This window comes from Tachysurus fulvidraco, chromosome 4 (genome assembly GCF_022655615.1).
Source record: "Tachysurus fulvidraco isolate hzauxx_2018 chromosome 4, HZAU_PFXX_2.0, whole genome shotgun sequence".
Lineage (NCBI taxonomy): Eukaryota > Metazoa > Chordata > Actinopteri > Siluriformes > Bagridae > Tachysurus > Tachysurus fulvidraco.
The window spans coordinates 17,026,442-17,044,097 of record NC_062521.1 but is presented as its reverse complement, the minus strand read 5'-3'; the positions used below and the strand labels follow the sequence as shown (position 1 = coordinate 17,044,097).

The 17,656-nt window shown below is 37.8% G+C and overlaps 1 protein-coding gene across 1 annotated transcript; it reads right to left on the bottom strand.

Moving 5' to 3' along the window:
* Positions 1-637: 637 nt before the first annotated feature.
* On the bottom strand, positions 638-9,278 carry ogfrl1 (opioid growth factor receptor-like 1). The gene is made up of 7 exons (XM_027136275.2): positions 8,714-9,278; positions 7,425-7,511; positions 6,980-7,058; positions 5,063-5,141; positions 4,322-4,388; positions 4,028-4,173; positions 638-2,782 (listed from the first exon to the last, which is right to left on the bottom strand). The coding sequence occupies exons 1-7, from the start codon at positions 8,897-8,899 to the stop codon at positions 2,302-2,304; spliced, it is 1,125 nt and encodes a 374-aa protein (XP_026992076.2). The 5' UTR covers positions 8,900-9,278; the 3' UTR covers positions 638-2,301.
* Positions 9,279-17,656: the final 8,378 nt, after the last annotated feature.

Below are 17,656 nucleotides of genomic sequence, written 5' to 3'. Positions count from 1 at the left end.
GTGAAATGAACAAAGGACAGCAGTAGAGAAGGCAGCAGTGTTATATATATATATATATATATGCAGGTATCAACATATATACTGTATGTCAGAAATTTTTAATAGTATTAAATGAGGATTTTGATCTCATTAATCATCATTAAGTTCATATAAACCTGCAAGTAATCATTTTGCAGTTTGTGACTCAGTGAACCTGTGTTGATAATTAAGCACTTGTTTGCCATAATATTAAGGTTGGTCACACAGACATTTTATTTGACTGCTGAAACATGTCTGATCATAACAACATAATTACTGAGCTTAAAACAAAAACTTCATGAGGATCATAAAAAAAGAACTACTTTGAAAATAAATTTTTGAAATAAATCTTCCAGTTGAACGATAATGTCCAAGGAATGAAAGAGAGGAATTGATGAGATATGGGGCCATTTTCAGTGTGGGCCTCCTTATTATAGGGAGTATTAATGAAAATACTACCACTGCTAAATTGTGTTATTTGTCATTATACATGCCAGCACTAATCCAGATTGATAAAAAAAAAGTACTGCTCTCAAAGTGCTTGGACCCCAAAAACTCAGTGTCTCAAATCCTGTATTTAAAGGTGAATTGAATAATCAAAGAACACATACTATACATATAATTTCCAGAAATAGCTGCAACTTTAATACAAGGTCACAAGAAGAGCCCTCTAAAATCTCACATTATCTTGTACAAAACATTATAAAACACATGAATAGTGCCTCACAAAAACAGAGACAAGTCATTACTGAATCCACATAAGTAAATTACAGAAAACATTAAAAATAGGAATCCTAGTGTTGCAATGAGAAATGTTTGCACTGATCATGCTACAGTCCATCTGAATTTGAGTCACTGCAGAGGGAGTCCAGGAAACAGATGGCTATGTTCTCCCAGCTACCTGTGTGAGAGGATGCAGTAGGAAATGTACAAGAAAACATGCATAAAGCACAAAGAGAGAAGAGAATTGAGAGAGAAAAGGGAGACGCATACAAATTGTAATCCTTCCTTACTCTGTGTGCTTGTCATAGAAATGGCTGAAAGTGCAGGCAGACATTTAAACATACATGCACATACGTCCATGTTAGCCCATAATCTGGTCAGTATACACTGGAGCACAGCACAGATTTTGTATGCAAAGTTAAATAAGAGAATTGATATATTCAACATATCATATATCAAAGCACAATTATTTTTCTCTCAGAGGTCAGTGACCTCATTTCTGATTGTCCTTACTGAAAGGAACTCAGCCACACACAGACTAAAAATTGAGGCACTTGTTATGTCACTACACAAACTCTGGATTAAAACACACAGACACACAGACACAGACACACACACACACACCAGTGCCAGCAAATAGTGATATTTAAATAATGCTACTTATTGAAGTGATGCGTCACCTACTAGGGCTGTCAAATGAATAAAATAATCACAATTAGTCATAATTTTGTAAGTGGTTGTAGTGAAATTCATAATTTCCACATTTCTGCGTCATGCTTTTCAAGTTCAGAAACTGTGTTTTAAGAATCTGTGTTCGTGTGAGTTTGTATATCTGTGTGTGGTCATGGTAGGCATACAAAATGCAGTCAGTGCATCTTTACTACATGTGCTAAATGTCTCAATGCGTTCCTCACACACTTCTGCATAGTGCCATTTCTCTCTTATTAGTGCTGCTGCATGTCATTTTTCCAAATTTTCCTAAGGCAATTATAACTGTTCACTGATTGTAGACTATATTTAAAAAACTAAAAAAAAAAAATCAGTATTCAAGTATAACATGGCAAAGCATGACTTGAGGAAAATGCATTAAACCCTTTTTTGATGTTATAAAAATTTTGTTTAATGTTGTATAGTATTGTGTTAATTCATTCTAAGACTAAGGCTCCATTAAAGTCTGGAGTCCATATAAACTCCATATATATGTCACAGAGGAAGACTGGATAGGCAAAAGTGCAACACACACAATCTAGTTGCAAATAATTCACATCTTCACTTCTGTGTGCTAAAGATTGTTTAAAAATAGACTGTAATAGACCGAGGCAGGGTGAGCAATATAGTAGAAAATCATTAGCTGATATTGTTAGCCTCAAAGTAAACAAAATGAAAATCAGCATTTAGTTACGAATTTACAAAAAACCCAAAGAGTAACAAATCTCTCATTGCTATTCATTGAAGGCCAAGACAGGGTATAATATTGCTTTGAGCCACACCCATTACTAATCCCCAACACAGTCAGTCCTAAGATCAGGCTCATTTTCTCAATCCCCCATTTAAAAATTCTCAAAGAGGTACAGTTTCAATGTATTCCTCTGTATCTCTCCTACTCTGCTGATGGATCCTAGATAGCTTTGTTGCTTTCCACTCTGCTACTTCCCTCCCATCCATCCCATCTATCTCTTCATCCGGCCTGTTTGGACTCCCCTGCTTTAAAGCTCTAGGTATTCTTACACTCCTGTCTAGTGGAGACTCCATTCTGCTCGCTCTTGTCCCAGGAGAGCCTTTCCTCTTTGGAGGCCCCCAGATGAAGTTCTCAGGAGGTTGGTAGTGGCACTGGGCGAAGCGCAGCAGTGCACGTCTCTGGCTGTGATTTCGCAGCGTGTAGACAAAGTACTCGAGCGCACTGTGGCGCATGTTAGCTAGTGTGCCCTGCACCAAAGCCTCCTCTAGGAGCAGGTGCACCAGAGGCAGCTTGTAGCTCTCGAAGCCTAGCTCACCCAGGCTCTTCAGGATGCGTGTGATTCTCAGATAGTTGTGTTGAGACCTGTGTGCAAGAAACAAGAGCCCTTTGGTTGATTGGCATTTTTAAACTTAATATGATTTGGACTTTATTAAATGTAGGCAGCTAAAGAAATTTGATTTGTTAAGGGCCATGATAACAGACCACATAACTTGGTAAAGTCATTGTCAAGGGAGATGGATTCCACTCTGAGTATCTGACCCACTTCTCTGCACACGGAGTGTGAAAATAATGAGATGGTACAGAAGCAGTCTCAATGACACTGAAGAGGAGCAACAGAGCAAGCTGCTGATACTCTGTAATTGCGCACTCATGCCAGTTCTAAGCACACAAAACACTGCAAAATTCATAGCAAAGACTACCGACGTACATGTAGAACAATACAGAACTAAGCTAACTGTGGGGACAGGAAACAGCAGGAAGTCAAGGTCTGGACAGGGAAGGTCGAGTGGAGAAATGCACATAGTGTACGTTCATTAGCATTTTCAACTCAATTAACAAAAGCAATGATCCAGCTACACATGCACTTGTTTTTAAACTTGCTAATGAATATTATGCAAATACTCCTTTTGCATTGTCAGCAAGAATAGTGAGAAAATGTGAGTGTGGCCTCAGGGGTGGGGTGAAGGTGGTGCAGGATGCACAGAGAACCTTGTAGTGGTGCAGGGAAAGATTGAATAAGCAAAAGGAAAGGAGCCAGAAAATGTTTCCTCCATGAGACCTTTACAGGGATACATGAAGGTTTTCAGAAACTCAGCAACTTAATGCACAGGAAAGCCAGGATGTGCTAATGTCCATGAGTTCCAGACTTTAACAATTATAAATTCAAGGACTAATTTTAATACTTGGAAACGAATCCTTTGTGTACTTTGGCCACTTATTTTTGAGCCTGTGAAAAATATGTCTCTAATTCTATGCAATATTTATGAATTAAACTTGAATTAAGGGTGAAAGTAAACAATTCAATCACATATTGATTGCTTTATTTCAAATCCACTGTGCTGGTATTACAGAGACAAAATTCCAAAAAAATTGTGTCAGTGTCCAAATATTTTGACCCAACCGTATAGTGAGTACTGTCCCTGAAGTGTGGAGGAACATCAAGCTACAAATTTGTCTAGCAGCTGTTGTTCTCACTCAGGGAATTTCCAGAACCTGACAACACCCAATCTCAGTTCCTGATTATTTTCAGGAATATTTTGGGTTCCTCAGAATATTCAGGAACTATGGTAGGAAATGCTCACATAGTTTGTAGAAAAAGAGTCTCACTCATTTAGGTGCTGGAAACGATCATTCCAGTTTGGTGCACGGGCTACGTTTCCATTCTTATCTAGAAGCTTGATCCCAAAGAAGTCCAACATGATGGCGTATGCCAGCACGAAGCGCTGCTTGGCTTCTGGGGTGTTCTGAAATTCCTGTTCATGATATCAGAGAATCATTCTGTGACTGATCAAATATTTTCTTAGTTAATACAACAAAAACCAATTAAAAGTCAGCGTATACACTGAATGTTAAATGGTAAAGCTTTTATCTTTATCTCAAGTTTGAAACTTTAGCTTTTACCTTAATCTCGTCCTGAGTGAGTTCATGGGCATAGAAATTGAGGCCTTGTTCCCTGAGAGGGAAAAGCCTTCAAAAATGGAGAGAAGTTATTGCATTATCTTCATGCGTTAAAAAAAAAAAGACTACAATAGAATATTAAAATAATCATTTTTAGCAATTCTAAACAGTTACAATCCTAGTGTACTGATCCCTCACTTTTAATCAATTAATCCCTTTGTAGCTGCAGGATGTATTCTGCTGGAATGGTCATTGAATAACTTTTACAAAGTCAAAGGAAATCAGTCCAAGCAGTGCTGGATGGTTGCCTACTTCACCACTCTACCATTTCTTATTGTTCTAACACTAGCAACTCATACATTTGTGTTTTTAATTTGCAAACTGACAGTGCAAATAGTCCTTAGTTTTGTTAATTAAAAAGTGTGAGTGTGTGAGAGAGGGAGTAGAGGTGGTAAAGTTCCTAGCATGCGTATGAGATCTGATTTTGTTCTGCTGATTCCTGTGTAATATTCCTGTGTAATATTCAGGATAATTCATTCTAAAAATTAACCCCTTTATCCTGTTGTCCCTGATCACAGTGTGTAGCAGGGACAACACCGGTCATATTTGTATTTTTTATATGACGAAATATCCAAAACACCACACAGAATACTTTGAGCTCAGGACTGAAATGCCACCAAAATATCAAAAAAGAGTCACTTTTAAATGCAGTATGAGACAGAAGATAATGCTGGAAGGCTTTACCATTGTATATATGTGTGATTGTGCTCAAGCTTGTCGTAGTCACCCTTCCATTTGGTGAGGATCTCTTCAACATAGATTCCTGAAGGGACAGATACAAAAGTAAAAAGGTACTGTATCACATGTCAAAGAAAAGTAATACACAGGTAGGCAGCATACTTCAAATCACAAGCATTAATTCATCTTTAGTGTTTTATCATGGTGAGGGTCATGATAGATGTCATGTAGGAAGAAACGGGAAAACCCTGGAGAACATGTGAATCTCCGTACAGATAATTACCCAACCTCAAGACTGAACCTCGGACCTAGATGCTACCTGCCTTCCTGGAAAAGAAACACCACCTAAATGTCAAAGCAGTCCTTCATGTATGAAATTAGAAATGTCCAATTATTTTTTTGGCATGTCTGTGGAGACATGTTTGTGTCCACTCTTTTCTCCAGCTCCTATGTAGTTCATCTTTCTTACTTTTGGTCACTGCAAGCTGTTTTTTAGACGAGGCACCTGAGACAATGTCTGCCTAAAGACAATGAGGAAGGAGGAGAATGCTAAGTACATTGTTTGTGACTGTGCATGAGATGGGTCTCCTGAGAATGCTCAACTCTGGCTGTTTCTTCACTCACTCAGATGTGAAAATGATGTGGTTTTATGTACTGCTATATGACTTTTTGCACTGTGTGATAGATCTATACCACAGGTTCAGGGTTTCATAAAACCTTACATTCACAGTACACGGGTTTAAATTGTCATTCATTTGCATCTGTAAATGAATTTACAATCATCAACAGTGGAAATGATTTGTGAGTGCTTACTATCATGACACATGCATCCTTGCAGTCAAAACTGCATTTTTGCAAAATTATACTCAAATGTGTTGCTTAAGGTTTACAGGTATATCATGGTTCACAGTGGAAACACCATTCAATCTCACAGGTTTTCCCATGAGTTTCGTGGTGCATTCACAGTAAATCTTGAACTAAACAGTATACAGTAAGGGGCTAGTTATAAAGTCATGGTTCTCTCCTTTAACCTGCCATGAAAAACATCTACAGCTGAGATGAAATGGTTTGGCATAATTCAATTGTCACCTCGGACAGGTGGTTCACTGCAAAATCAGTACAATTTTTCCAACTCATCAACTTAATCCTATGAAGAAATATTTCTATCCTGATAGGATGGTCTCTACAGGATGGCTCTGCCCTATCTGCAAGACCAAGGAGATCACCGAATCATGTGAGAATCAACAGAAATCAAATGTATGGCCTTTGTGGTCATCAGATCAAAAACCAGTTTAATGCCGGGATTTTTGTTTTACACAGCTGGCGACATCACCATACTCATCACCCTACCTGACATTATATCAGCTTTTCTTTTATTTGTCCATGTATTTTACATTAATAAAAATCATACCCATTGATCATTTTACAATGGGTATCCATAGAAACATATTGTACTATGAACAAACATAATAAAGTTCCAATTCTCTGTGGAATTTAATACCGAATACTTATCCAATTGTCATGGAACTCAAACATGATTTTTCCAGAAGAGAAAAATCACATATGATGCCAATGATCATCTCTTTACAGAAACCACCAAAAACTTTGTGATCCTCTCACATAATGGCATAAAGCATGAAGTTGTAACTTCTATAAATGCCAATAATTATGAAACAGGACCAACTGCTACATTAAAGCAGGATACAGTATACAGTACATGTGAAAAAAGTGTGTTAAAGCTTTTGGTTATAAAAATAGAGAATCTTTTTTGTTATGATAAACTGGCAATGCACAGAAAGACCGGGAAGACAAATAGGCAGGTGCATACATTTTACATTTACAGCATTTAACAGATGTACTTCTCAAGAGTGACTTACAGAAGCGCGCGCACACACACACACACACACACACACACACATTTACCATCTGGAACCAGAGGAATCTTATTCAGATAGAATCTCAGATTGCGGTACTCATTTTTCAGCCGAGGCTCCTTGTAATTCTAAGTGCAGAGAAAAACATAGAAGGGTGAAGAGAAGGGAGTGATAAAGAAAGTGTCCTGAGGCTAAGATGAATTCATTGTGAACTTGGTTGGTGGGAAGAAGTTATGCAGGTCAAGTTGGACACCAAGGTTATTTCCTGTTCTTTAAAGCTGACACAAAACATGCAACACAACAAAAACTGGATTTAAAGCTGTCAGGGTATCACCTACTGATGTTCACTCAAATATCCTCTAATCCATCAAACAGATTACAGTATGTGAAAAAATATGACACTCAACAAAGCAAAAATCCATTAAAAGAGTATCCATTTCCGAGTACTCTGCTGTGGAGTGGAAAAACAGCTAAGAGAGTGGGTAAAATTTTACCGGATAACTATGGCGGTACTTGTACAGGTCCTTGGCAGCATAAAAGCTTCTTTTCATCTTAGTGGATGACTCAGCTGTGTCATTAAACTGTGTAGGAGAGAAAGAGGGGGAAAAAAAGTCAAATAGGTATAAAGAATGTATGTATGAATGAGATTGCTCATGAGATGAACTATTTGTGCATGATTCCACAGAGATGCACAATTTCCACTGCTGGAATACGAACATTCCTTTAGGTTTTCCTTTTTCTTGATCATCACTTTCTCCAACCTGATTGTGGGTATATTGCAGATAGCAGTACAGTATGTGGCCAAAAAAATTATTGGATTATGGTCGGACATCTAACGTTGTGTGTGCATTCGTGTCTGTGGAAGGAAACTAATACACTCATGATGAATGTCTCATGATGAATTCAGAGAAGCAAAATCTAAATGAGTTTTACAAATATGAACATAAATGAGTCGAATTTAAATCTATTAAATACGTACACTGCTAAGTGATCTATGGCCAATAAGAATGTACCCATCAGACATTGGGCTACTGTTTACTGTAAAGCAGATTAGTCATTCACCTGGACATGGAACAAATGTCTTTATACACGTGTTCACTTCAGACAAATAGGTTCTGTGTGCATATTTTTGTTTGATATTTGATGATATTTCGCATGAAAATCACAGTGTAGTCATTCAAAAAAAAAAGCCTTATTGGGTTAGTCTTTGAGAAAGCAGGTGAACAGCTTGATCCTGCATGTAAAATGATAGGAAATAAAAGACATCTAGGAGAAACTGGGTCAGATTTAATAGGTTTTAATGTCACGGTTTCTAAAACTAGGAGAAGCTCAATGTTAGTATCCCAGCACCTACAACTCACCAATACACGAAGGTCTACAGAACGGGGCTCTAAATCAACAACAGTGGAGTGAATTCTATCTAATCTTGTAGCTGCTATGAATAGAGCGGGTTGTTTTTAATCCACGCAACAACATGACACGTGGATTATACGGCAATAAAGTGTCCTGTTAGTACAATCCTTCTTCATTCTGTTGTTATTTCTCTTTACACTGTCCTCGCTTAGAAAAGACGGCAAATGGCCTGCGTTTATTTCCTCCTATTTTCCCTCTTGCATTTTAATGACGGAATAAAATAGCGAAGCCACCAGGAACGGTTAGTGCATGTAGCAGAGATCTACACGTCTCACACACACACAGCTCTGGAGGTGATGAACCCCGCTGCGCTCGGTGCGTCTTTGTTGCCTTGCTGTCAGCTCCTGTGCGCTATTATGGAGTAGTTTACCTTAAGAAAGCCGTCTTGCTGCTCTTCACAGTGCCCTGACTCCGAAAAAGCGATGGACTCGGACACCCCGCTGTCCTGCTCTCCTCCCGGATGCTCGTCGCTCTCCGAGTCCGTCTCCCAGGTCGAGTCACATTCCTCCACGGTGCTCGGCTCCTTGTACCTCAGAGCGCCCATCAGATTTCCCATTTACACCAAAGCTCCGCGTCTGTGTTCAAACCGCCTCCCTGCTTCTACATTACTCACACTGTTGCCACACAGCGCTTTATAAATAAGCCGTGCGATGCTCAAGCATTGTTTCTATTGGACAGGACGCAGGACTTCCCAAGCGACGTGAACACGAGCTCTATAGAGGCGCAATGGTGGCGGTGAAGCAGCATCACTGTGCCGTTAGGGAAGCTCACCGCCTCTTCACACCAGCTGTTTTAGTTCCTCATTAAACTTTCACTGAACCCTATAGTCGATCCCTGAACCATCTAAACCACCTAAACCAGTCATTTCCTATTGTTATATATGTAGAAAAAACCCTCAAATACTACAGATACGATAGCTAGACATAGTCGTACCGGTTTAACATGTTTTCTGATTCCTCAATGGAAATCATTTTATTTATTAAACAATTAATTAATTAGTAGATCACTTACAAGCTAACGACATGGTGAAGTCTCGCGCACCCTGTTATCGCGATACTTGGTGCCATATTGGTAAAAAAAATATATATACCAAATAATAAAAATAACAATAATATCTATACCTTAAATAATAGCCTGTTTACCGTATTTATACTTGAACATTATTAAGGTTGAGTATTACCCGTAATATATTTTTTAAATACTACTCACTATTTATTTATTTATTTATTTATTTATTTATTTATTTATTTATTTATTTATATAAAATCAGTGGTCATTACAAATCCTGAAGGACTTTCTTCTCATCCAGACATAGAGTGTATCAATAAAACAGGCATAGTTTTGCATCCAAACAAATAATCACATAAAATGAACTGTCTACATTGCTCCTTTAACCCTAACTAATGTGAATCTAGAAAAGATTTGCTAATCAGCTTGGTAAATTGGTTAGGTAATTAGTTTGTAAATTAGGTAATATTTAACTATGTGGTCCTTTTCTTGCTAACTCCAGTTAAAATTGATGTAGCTATTTATTTGTCTAGGCAGCCAGTCAAATTCTAGCAATTCTGTAGTATTTTACTTACATAGACATTAACCATGCACATGAGCAGAAAAGGTGTGTCACCATAGTTGCTTTTACAATTAGCCTTCTTCTAACAAATTTACATAAGTAATAAAAACACTTTTTACATTAACAAAAAACTTAATACTTAAATTTTTAATTAAGTAACATTGGCACTTTATCTTATCTCTCAATATGTTTATTAAAGTAAAATTTATGAGTAATTTTTCACAAAGCTAAGTTTATTATTGTTGGTTACTTGCAAGGTATTAGGTAGAATATTGTATAGTGAGTTATTTCTTATTTCATATGGTCTAGTGACACAGCCTAGTCCTAGTAATCACAGTTAATTAATACATCTTATTTATATTGTATTTTTATTTTGAGAGCAAAACCTCAAAGTACTTATATACAAAGGATTAGAAGGTCAAAACAAGATATAAAAATAATGTCACAAACGTAAATCACAAATGAATTGATTGAAATCTAGTATATTTACTAAGAATCATGAAAACTTATAAGCCCCATAACAAGAATAGGCCAAATAATATTTTTTTGAATGTTTAAAAGAACTTTTTAAAAACAGTTATTTACAGTATGAAGCATGCTTAATGTTGTATTGAACACTATTCCAGCAGTATAAAAAACACCTCTTTTACCTCTAACAACTACTAATCAATATTACACTCACTGGGCACTTTATCCACTTATGTGGCAGCAGTGTATCGTCATGCAGATCTGGGCCAGCTGGTTCGGGCTCTGTTTAACCAGAATGGGAAAAATAATTAGAATGGGGAGAAAATGTGATTGTGATTTGTGATTTTGACCATGGCATGACTGTTGGTGCAGGACAGGCTGCTTTGCATTTTTCTAAAACTACTGAACTTCAAGGATTTTCATACACAACATGCAGCAAGACTTTGTTGGAGAGAATGGCTAGACTCATTTGAGCAACAGGAAGGCAACTGTAACCCAGATAACCACTTTGTACAATTGTACTGAGCAGATAAGCATGTCCGAATGCATGTCAAACCTTGCAAATGGACTTCACCAGGTTAAGACCCAGATACAAAACGTAGAATATTCATATATGTATTACATAATATTAAGTGTAAAAACCTTTTGTTTTCTAGAAGTAGAATAACTATAATATTTAGAATGGAGATCAAATGACCTAAACATTATTTTCTTTAATGCCAAATGCTACACCATAAAAGGTAGTCACAAGCCATTATGTATGGTAGCCTAGTGTTTAAGGTGTTCGGCTACCAATCAGAAGGTTGTGAGTTTGACCTCAGATCCACCAAGCTGCCATTATTGGTTAAGGACCTGAGCAAGGCCCTTAACCCTCAGTTGTGTTTAAAAAAAATAATTAGATAATGTAAGTCACTCTGGATAAGGGTGTCTGCTAAATGCTGTAAATGTAAATTATAATCAAAGTGATTCAATATTTAACCAACAGTGAACTACACATTTGGTTACTGGTGTGTCCTTTTAGAATGACAATATTAATTGTGTTGATGGTGCAAAAGATTCAGGCAAGCTCCAGTGGAGAATCACCTTTAGTACCAAGGGCTGGTCACACCCAGTCACACCCAATTCCATCTGTTTAATCTGTTGATCTTGGCTTTAATTAAATTGACATTCAGGTATGACTTCTGCTTGGTTGGGATGAAAACCTGAAACTACCCTGGGCCCTTATTGACACCCCTTGTTTATTAATAATTCTCCTTAGAATTTTGTCACTGGCTCGACTGAAGGCCTGAGATAAATGTAGCTAGCAGTCTTACTATATGTATATATATCCTGAATTGGATGATGGTTCAGTTACAGTTTGATGGTGTGCAAATATAATAGTTCTGTAACTTTGGGATTGTTTAAATTCAAATCAGCATAATTTTGAACGACTCTTATTAATAAATGGCCAATCTCACTGAGTCAAAATTTCACATAAGCATTGATATTATGGACCAATTTATCAGGTGAGTAACAAAAATCTTCTAGCAATGAAGGAGTTAAAATTGATTGAGTGACGTTGCTTTGTTGCAGCCAATCAGAAGACCTTTAAGCTCTCTTCCGCTCAGTCGGAGAACGGTCTGCTCAGCTGCCCCGTTAAGGGGGCGTGGCCAGTGTCGCCTTGTACTCGAGCCGTTCAGTACAGTAGTGATAAGAATTTCGGCTCTTTTCAGGGAGTCAGATGATTTGAGCCGACTCCTTTGGCTTCTCAAAGCAGATAAACGAAAGAGTCGATTCTTCTGCAAATAAATCTGGATTTAAAACTTAATCTGAAATCTTAATCTTAGTGGTTGGCTTTTAAATTTAGATTAAACTGCATCTAAAATGGGAAACGTGTGAATAACCTAACTATTATTATACTAATAAAGACTAACAACTGAAGTTTGGGTCTGAACTAAGCAGAATCTTAGTGCTATATATGTAAAATTAATGTTTTTCATTAAACACCTAAACATAAATGTGTAATTTGATTTGCAGGATGTAGATTGCACTAGTGTTATTATTTAGTGCTTAAAATCTACCACTCCATCCATCTGACCATGTACCACGTACCTTACACTTACCTTACTTACATACTGTAGGGTCACAGGGAGCCTATCAAAGGACACTCAGGGCACAAGACAGGGGACATCCTGGACAAGGTGCCAACCAGTCACAAGGCCCCACTGCACACATTCACACCATTCAAACACTATGAACAATTTAGAAATGCCAATCAGCCTACAAGGCATGACTTTAGACTGGGGAGGAAACCAGAGTACCCAGAGAGTGAGTACATGCAAATTCAATGCACACAATATGGAGGTGGAAAATGAACTCTTTCTGAGCTAAACTTGTTATTTGTGATAGCATAGTTAGTATTGGGGTGATGGCCATATTTACCTATTATCTGACTGGCATGAAAAAAATACATAAAACAATTTGTCTTTGCTGTCTCAAGTGCAGGCCTGATGAAAACGGCCAGAATGAAAAGAATAAGCCTGCAATTACATTTACAGAGACTAGCTCTAAGAAGTTTTTAGGAGTTCATTTTCCTAGTATGTAAATGAAATAAAAAAATCAAGAAAGATGGCCTGGGCAGTTGACCTTAAAAGTACATGTTGTGAAAAGTACATTCTGTATTATACAGTATGGTAAAATGGCTAAAGATCATCAATGCAAATAATTTAGTGCAGATTGTAAAGATTTAATTATACAAAAATATAAAAAAATATGATAAAAGACAAACATGAAGAGTAGAAAAAAAGCATACTTTTCTTTTATAGGTAGTGCACTGTGTATTCTCAACAGCTATAAACAGTACAATTGTATATATTAGAATCCCGAAGGAAAGCTCTCAGCAGTTACACTGCAACATTTTGAGGCATATAAAAGCCTGCACCCCTCATAGAGTCTGGCCCAGTCTTAAGACAGATGACTCACAAAACCTGTGACTATTGGCAGTAAAATCTTTGAAGTCTGCTATGCTTGGCTACTTGACAAAGTAATTAACAACGACTTTTGATTTAGACTGCAAATCAAGAAATGTTACTAAGCAACCTGATAGCTGCGGGTATCTAACAGCTCACTAAATCTTTGGGAGCACTAGAGCACATAATGGCAGCGTTCAAATAGGGAGCAGGGGTGGATGAATCAAATCCGAAGCCCCGGAAAAGGAATCAGCAGAGGAATAAAATTAGAGGCAATGAAAAAGTCCTGAAAAAGCACAGGATGAACACTAAATACTGATGAGCTGTCCTTCTGCATCACAGTCCCAGAGCTTAGTGACCAGAGCTGCCAGCAGCACAATGCTCCAGAGTCTTGGTGGGTATCCAAAGCTCATTTAAACTGGGCATGATGGCATATGGCATTTCCATGGCAGTCTGCCTGGAAGCTCTGATTGATGTACTTTACTATATACAGTGGATCTGCCTGTGTGTGATACACCACAGCTATTTCATTAAACCCACAAAGTCTCTATGTATGCCCAGATACAGGATAATTATTTTAAACATATTTATTATTAACTGTATTGTGGATTTGGATGTGTTTTATTTCTTCATATTATGTTTAATTTACGTTCTGAGTTTAGACTGTGTTGTAGTTTATTTACAGATACTAACTAGCATTAGTAGATTTTCACAGCATCTGTCACCTGAGGCACTTCACTTAGATTTTCGTTAATGATGTAACAGTTGTTGTCAAAACACGACATTCTTTCCACGGGGTTCCAAAGTTTCCATTTTTTCCCTGTAGCTTCACCACTTCATTTTCCCAAAGATATGTATTGTCAATTTATATATGAGTATATAAGTATTGTTTGTATATACAGTATGTCAGATTTTGTGCATACTGTATGGTTAACGAGTGAGGACTGAAAGTCAGTTTCAGCCTTAGTGGTACTTAGACTTTGGCAACGGAGTTCAGGCAATGTTGGGCTTTCTTCGTAATTGTGATGGTCTTGTTTAAAGTTCTGTAGCATTCTGACTGAGATTGTACTCTCTTGACTGTGAAGCTATTAATTCTGTTTTTACAATGACATCGGTGATTATCATCACCACAGGATCTGTGTCATAAGAGAGAGAGAGAGAGAGAGAGAGAAAGAGAGAGAGAGAGAGAGAGAGAGAGAGAGAGAGAGAGAGAGAGAGAGAGAGAGAGAGAGAGAGAGAGAGGGAGGAAATAATCACATCCTGTTGATTACAGAGAAGAGAGAACATTGAGCTGCTTGAGAAGGTCAAAGATCATGGGTTTGGAATCTAAGGATTGAAAAATTGAAGGGCAAATGAATCGTTAACAAATACACTCCAGAACATGTTAAGGTCTTAATGGCACAAATAAAGATATTGATTTTGAAAAGTTAAATACTATAAATAAACATATGTATTTGTAAATCTTAGACTTAGATAAAAAATGACATGGATATTTATGCTCATCATTAAGCAACAGCAATGCTGCTTCTGAGTAATACTAAATATCACCTCTAGAGAGCAGTATGTCTCCTGTAATGGAACCATGGCCTCTTGAAACCCATATTTCGACAATGTTCTCAACACCCACTCCCCCTTATGCATCAAGCTGTTTGATCATCAGGCAGTAGCAGATGGGTCATTATCTGAATGTGTATGACAAACTATGTAGAGCCAGGCCTGAGGAGTTGGCTTTCCATTACATCCAAGAAAATACCACCATGCCAGAAATCACCCTGCATAAACAGCAACACCATTATATATGCATTATTTCTTTTCTCACACCCTGACACCTAAAAGCAAAGCAAATACTAGACCCAAATCTCATCCAAGCTCTTTAATATTCCACACCAATGCTACTAACCAACTTCCCCCTGTCTACCACTCACAAAGCTATTTAGTTTACACCCAACACACACACTTGTAACCCTGAAGTCCAGGGAACTTTATCAATCTATTACAGTGGCTTTAGTGGTGTGGTGAGAGCACAGTGGCCCCTGCTTCATTAATATCACATCTCTCTAAATAATGCCTAATGCTCTGTGTTTGCCCATTCACACACAGCACACTTTACATCATGTTGCTCACCTCTGTCTCCTCATTTCTGTATGCACATTTGCTCTTCTAGTACCTGCTAATGAGCTGTGCAGAATAAGGCTTAGAGATCCAGCAGAGACCGATCTGCATTATGACACACACACACACACACACACACACACACACACACACACACACACACACACACACACACACACACACACACACACACACACACACATTTTGTATTTGTGTTAACTCTGAATACAAGAACAGTATAACTGACTGAACAGATTAAAATTAATTAAAGATACATTTTTAATCTCTGTAAACAAAAAGGTAGTAATTATGATTAAAATAGTGAAAAAATCTGCTATCATAAAAGCTGTTATCATATGAGAAGCTAAGCAGGATTGTTTGTACAATCAATAAATCTTACATCTCATATTTGTTACTCATTTACATTATTGAGTATAACCATCTAGAGGTGACTCTTTGCATTCCAAGCTTGTATTTGCAATTTAGTGTCATGCCTTGACAGTATCTGCAGAGAAAATCATTTAACATGTATCTCGGGCATAATATAAAGTCAGGCTCTGATAAGAGTTTTAGAATGCACTGGGACAACATTATTAACCTGCTGGCATGATACCGGAATATGAATTCTGTCCTTAGCAAATGTTGTGGCTGTGTAACACACTGGCTTCTGCTTGGCCATGGCTGTTAAATGACATCCTATGGTGCACCATGTGCAGGGACACCACATGCTTCACTGCCAGCACATTGAAACAGCCAGTAGACTGCTCTCCTGCTTCTCCTTCAGCTGTCTGTCTGTCTCTTATGCTCTGTCTAGTCAGCATGATGCACAGGGGACAGAAATGCTCATGACAATGAACAGAAAACAAAAAGAAAAAAGGCATACATGCCTACAAAAGCAAATCGGCTTGTGTGCAGGAGTGCGGATTTGTGAAATGGACTAAAAATTGAACACAGCAAGTCATTAAAATATGCTGGCATTAGCACTCTAAAAAATATATCACACACCCACACTTAATATGCTACACAGACGGATGCCTGAAAGAAAGGTAAACATAGGGAAGGGCACTTTAGATGATCATCTATAGCCATATGTTTTTATGGATGGCCCCATAAGGGCTGGATGCTCTTTCCAGTGCAGCATTTTTTTTATTAAAGCTCACAAGCTGCACATCTAACATCTGCGCCCATAAGAGCTGCAAAGGCTACAAAAACCGGCCATTCATATTTTATTGCCCATTTTGCCGGCCATCCATAATTCAGCAAGGAGCATACTTAACAGCTCCATGCTTAGGGAATGGTTCAATTATGCAGTGTTTCTGAGGAAAGACTGATTTGGGTTTACTGTGGTGTTTGTTCATGTACATGGTGCGCACCACATTACTGAAGTTATAAATGTAACAAGCTGCCAGGCGGCGCTGAGTGTTTGGGTGTGGGCTTAATTACCAGCATTGAGCTAACACCCCATCAAGAGAGCCTGCAAATAACCTCTTTCCACAGAGAAATGTTCTGGAGATAGGAAAGCTAAAGAGTATTGTGAGAAATTATGGCAAGTGAAATGGATAATGATGCAGCATTTTGATGTCTGTCTATACTCAGAGTCTGTTAAAGGCTTTTCAGCCATTACGTGCAAGCTATTTTTATGCAATATGGAGGAAGCTATGTGCGGAGCATACAACAATTACATTAATTTGAGAGTCCATTTAGAGAGAATTGTAGAAGACTGTCTCATAATCATGTGATACTAAGCCAAAAAGAGATAGAACAGATATCAGCTATCATGTCTAAGTTTGAAGGCTGTTTCATCAAAATTAATCCTAGAGCTGTGTTGGAAATCCATCGTTGAAATGTTTCCTCTCATAACGTGACAACCAAGTAATTCTAAAGTATCATGTATAATGTGTTAATCTAAAAAACATGTGCATCTGACAGTCATTTAAATGACAGTTTTGGAAAACACGTTAGAAATCTGTAATTTCTCAATCGAATGATTTAATCATGTGCTCTTTTAATAAATCAAAGACATACTGAGATTAAGAGAGAGAGAAAGTGTGGGGTCTATTAGTCACGTCCTGCTTTACTCTGATGAGACTGAGAGCCTAATGAGTGTCCTTTTCCCAAGGAGAGCAGCAGAACCAAGGGCACAGGCATTCATCAGCCTTAGGTACATGGAGTCAGGAGGCTGTGTGATCAGCAGGGACAGTGTGAAACAAGCCTG

Excerpts from the sequence above, each read along its gene's own strand:
- ogfrl1 (XM_027136275.2), bottom strand. The coding sequence starts at position 8,899 with ATGGGAAATCTGATGGGCGCTCTGAGGTACAAGGAGCCGAGCACCGTG. Across the intron at positions 7,512-8,713 it reads AGCAAGACGGCTTTCTTAAG|TTTAATGACACAGCTGAGTC; the intron begins GTAAACTACTCC and ends TCTCCTACACAG. Across the intron at positions 7,059-7,424 it reads AGTACCGCCATAGTTATCCG|AATTACAAGGAGCCTCGGCT; the intron begins GTAAAATTTTAC and ends CTCTGCACTTAG.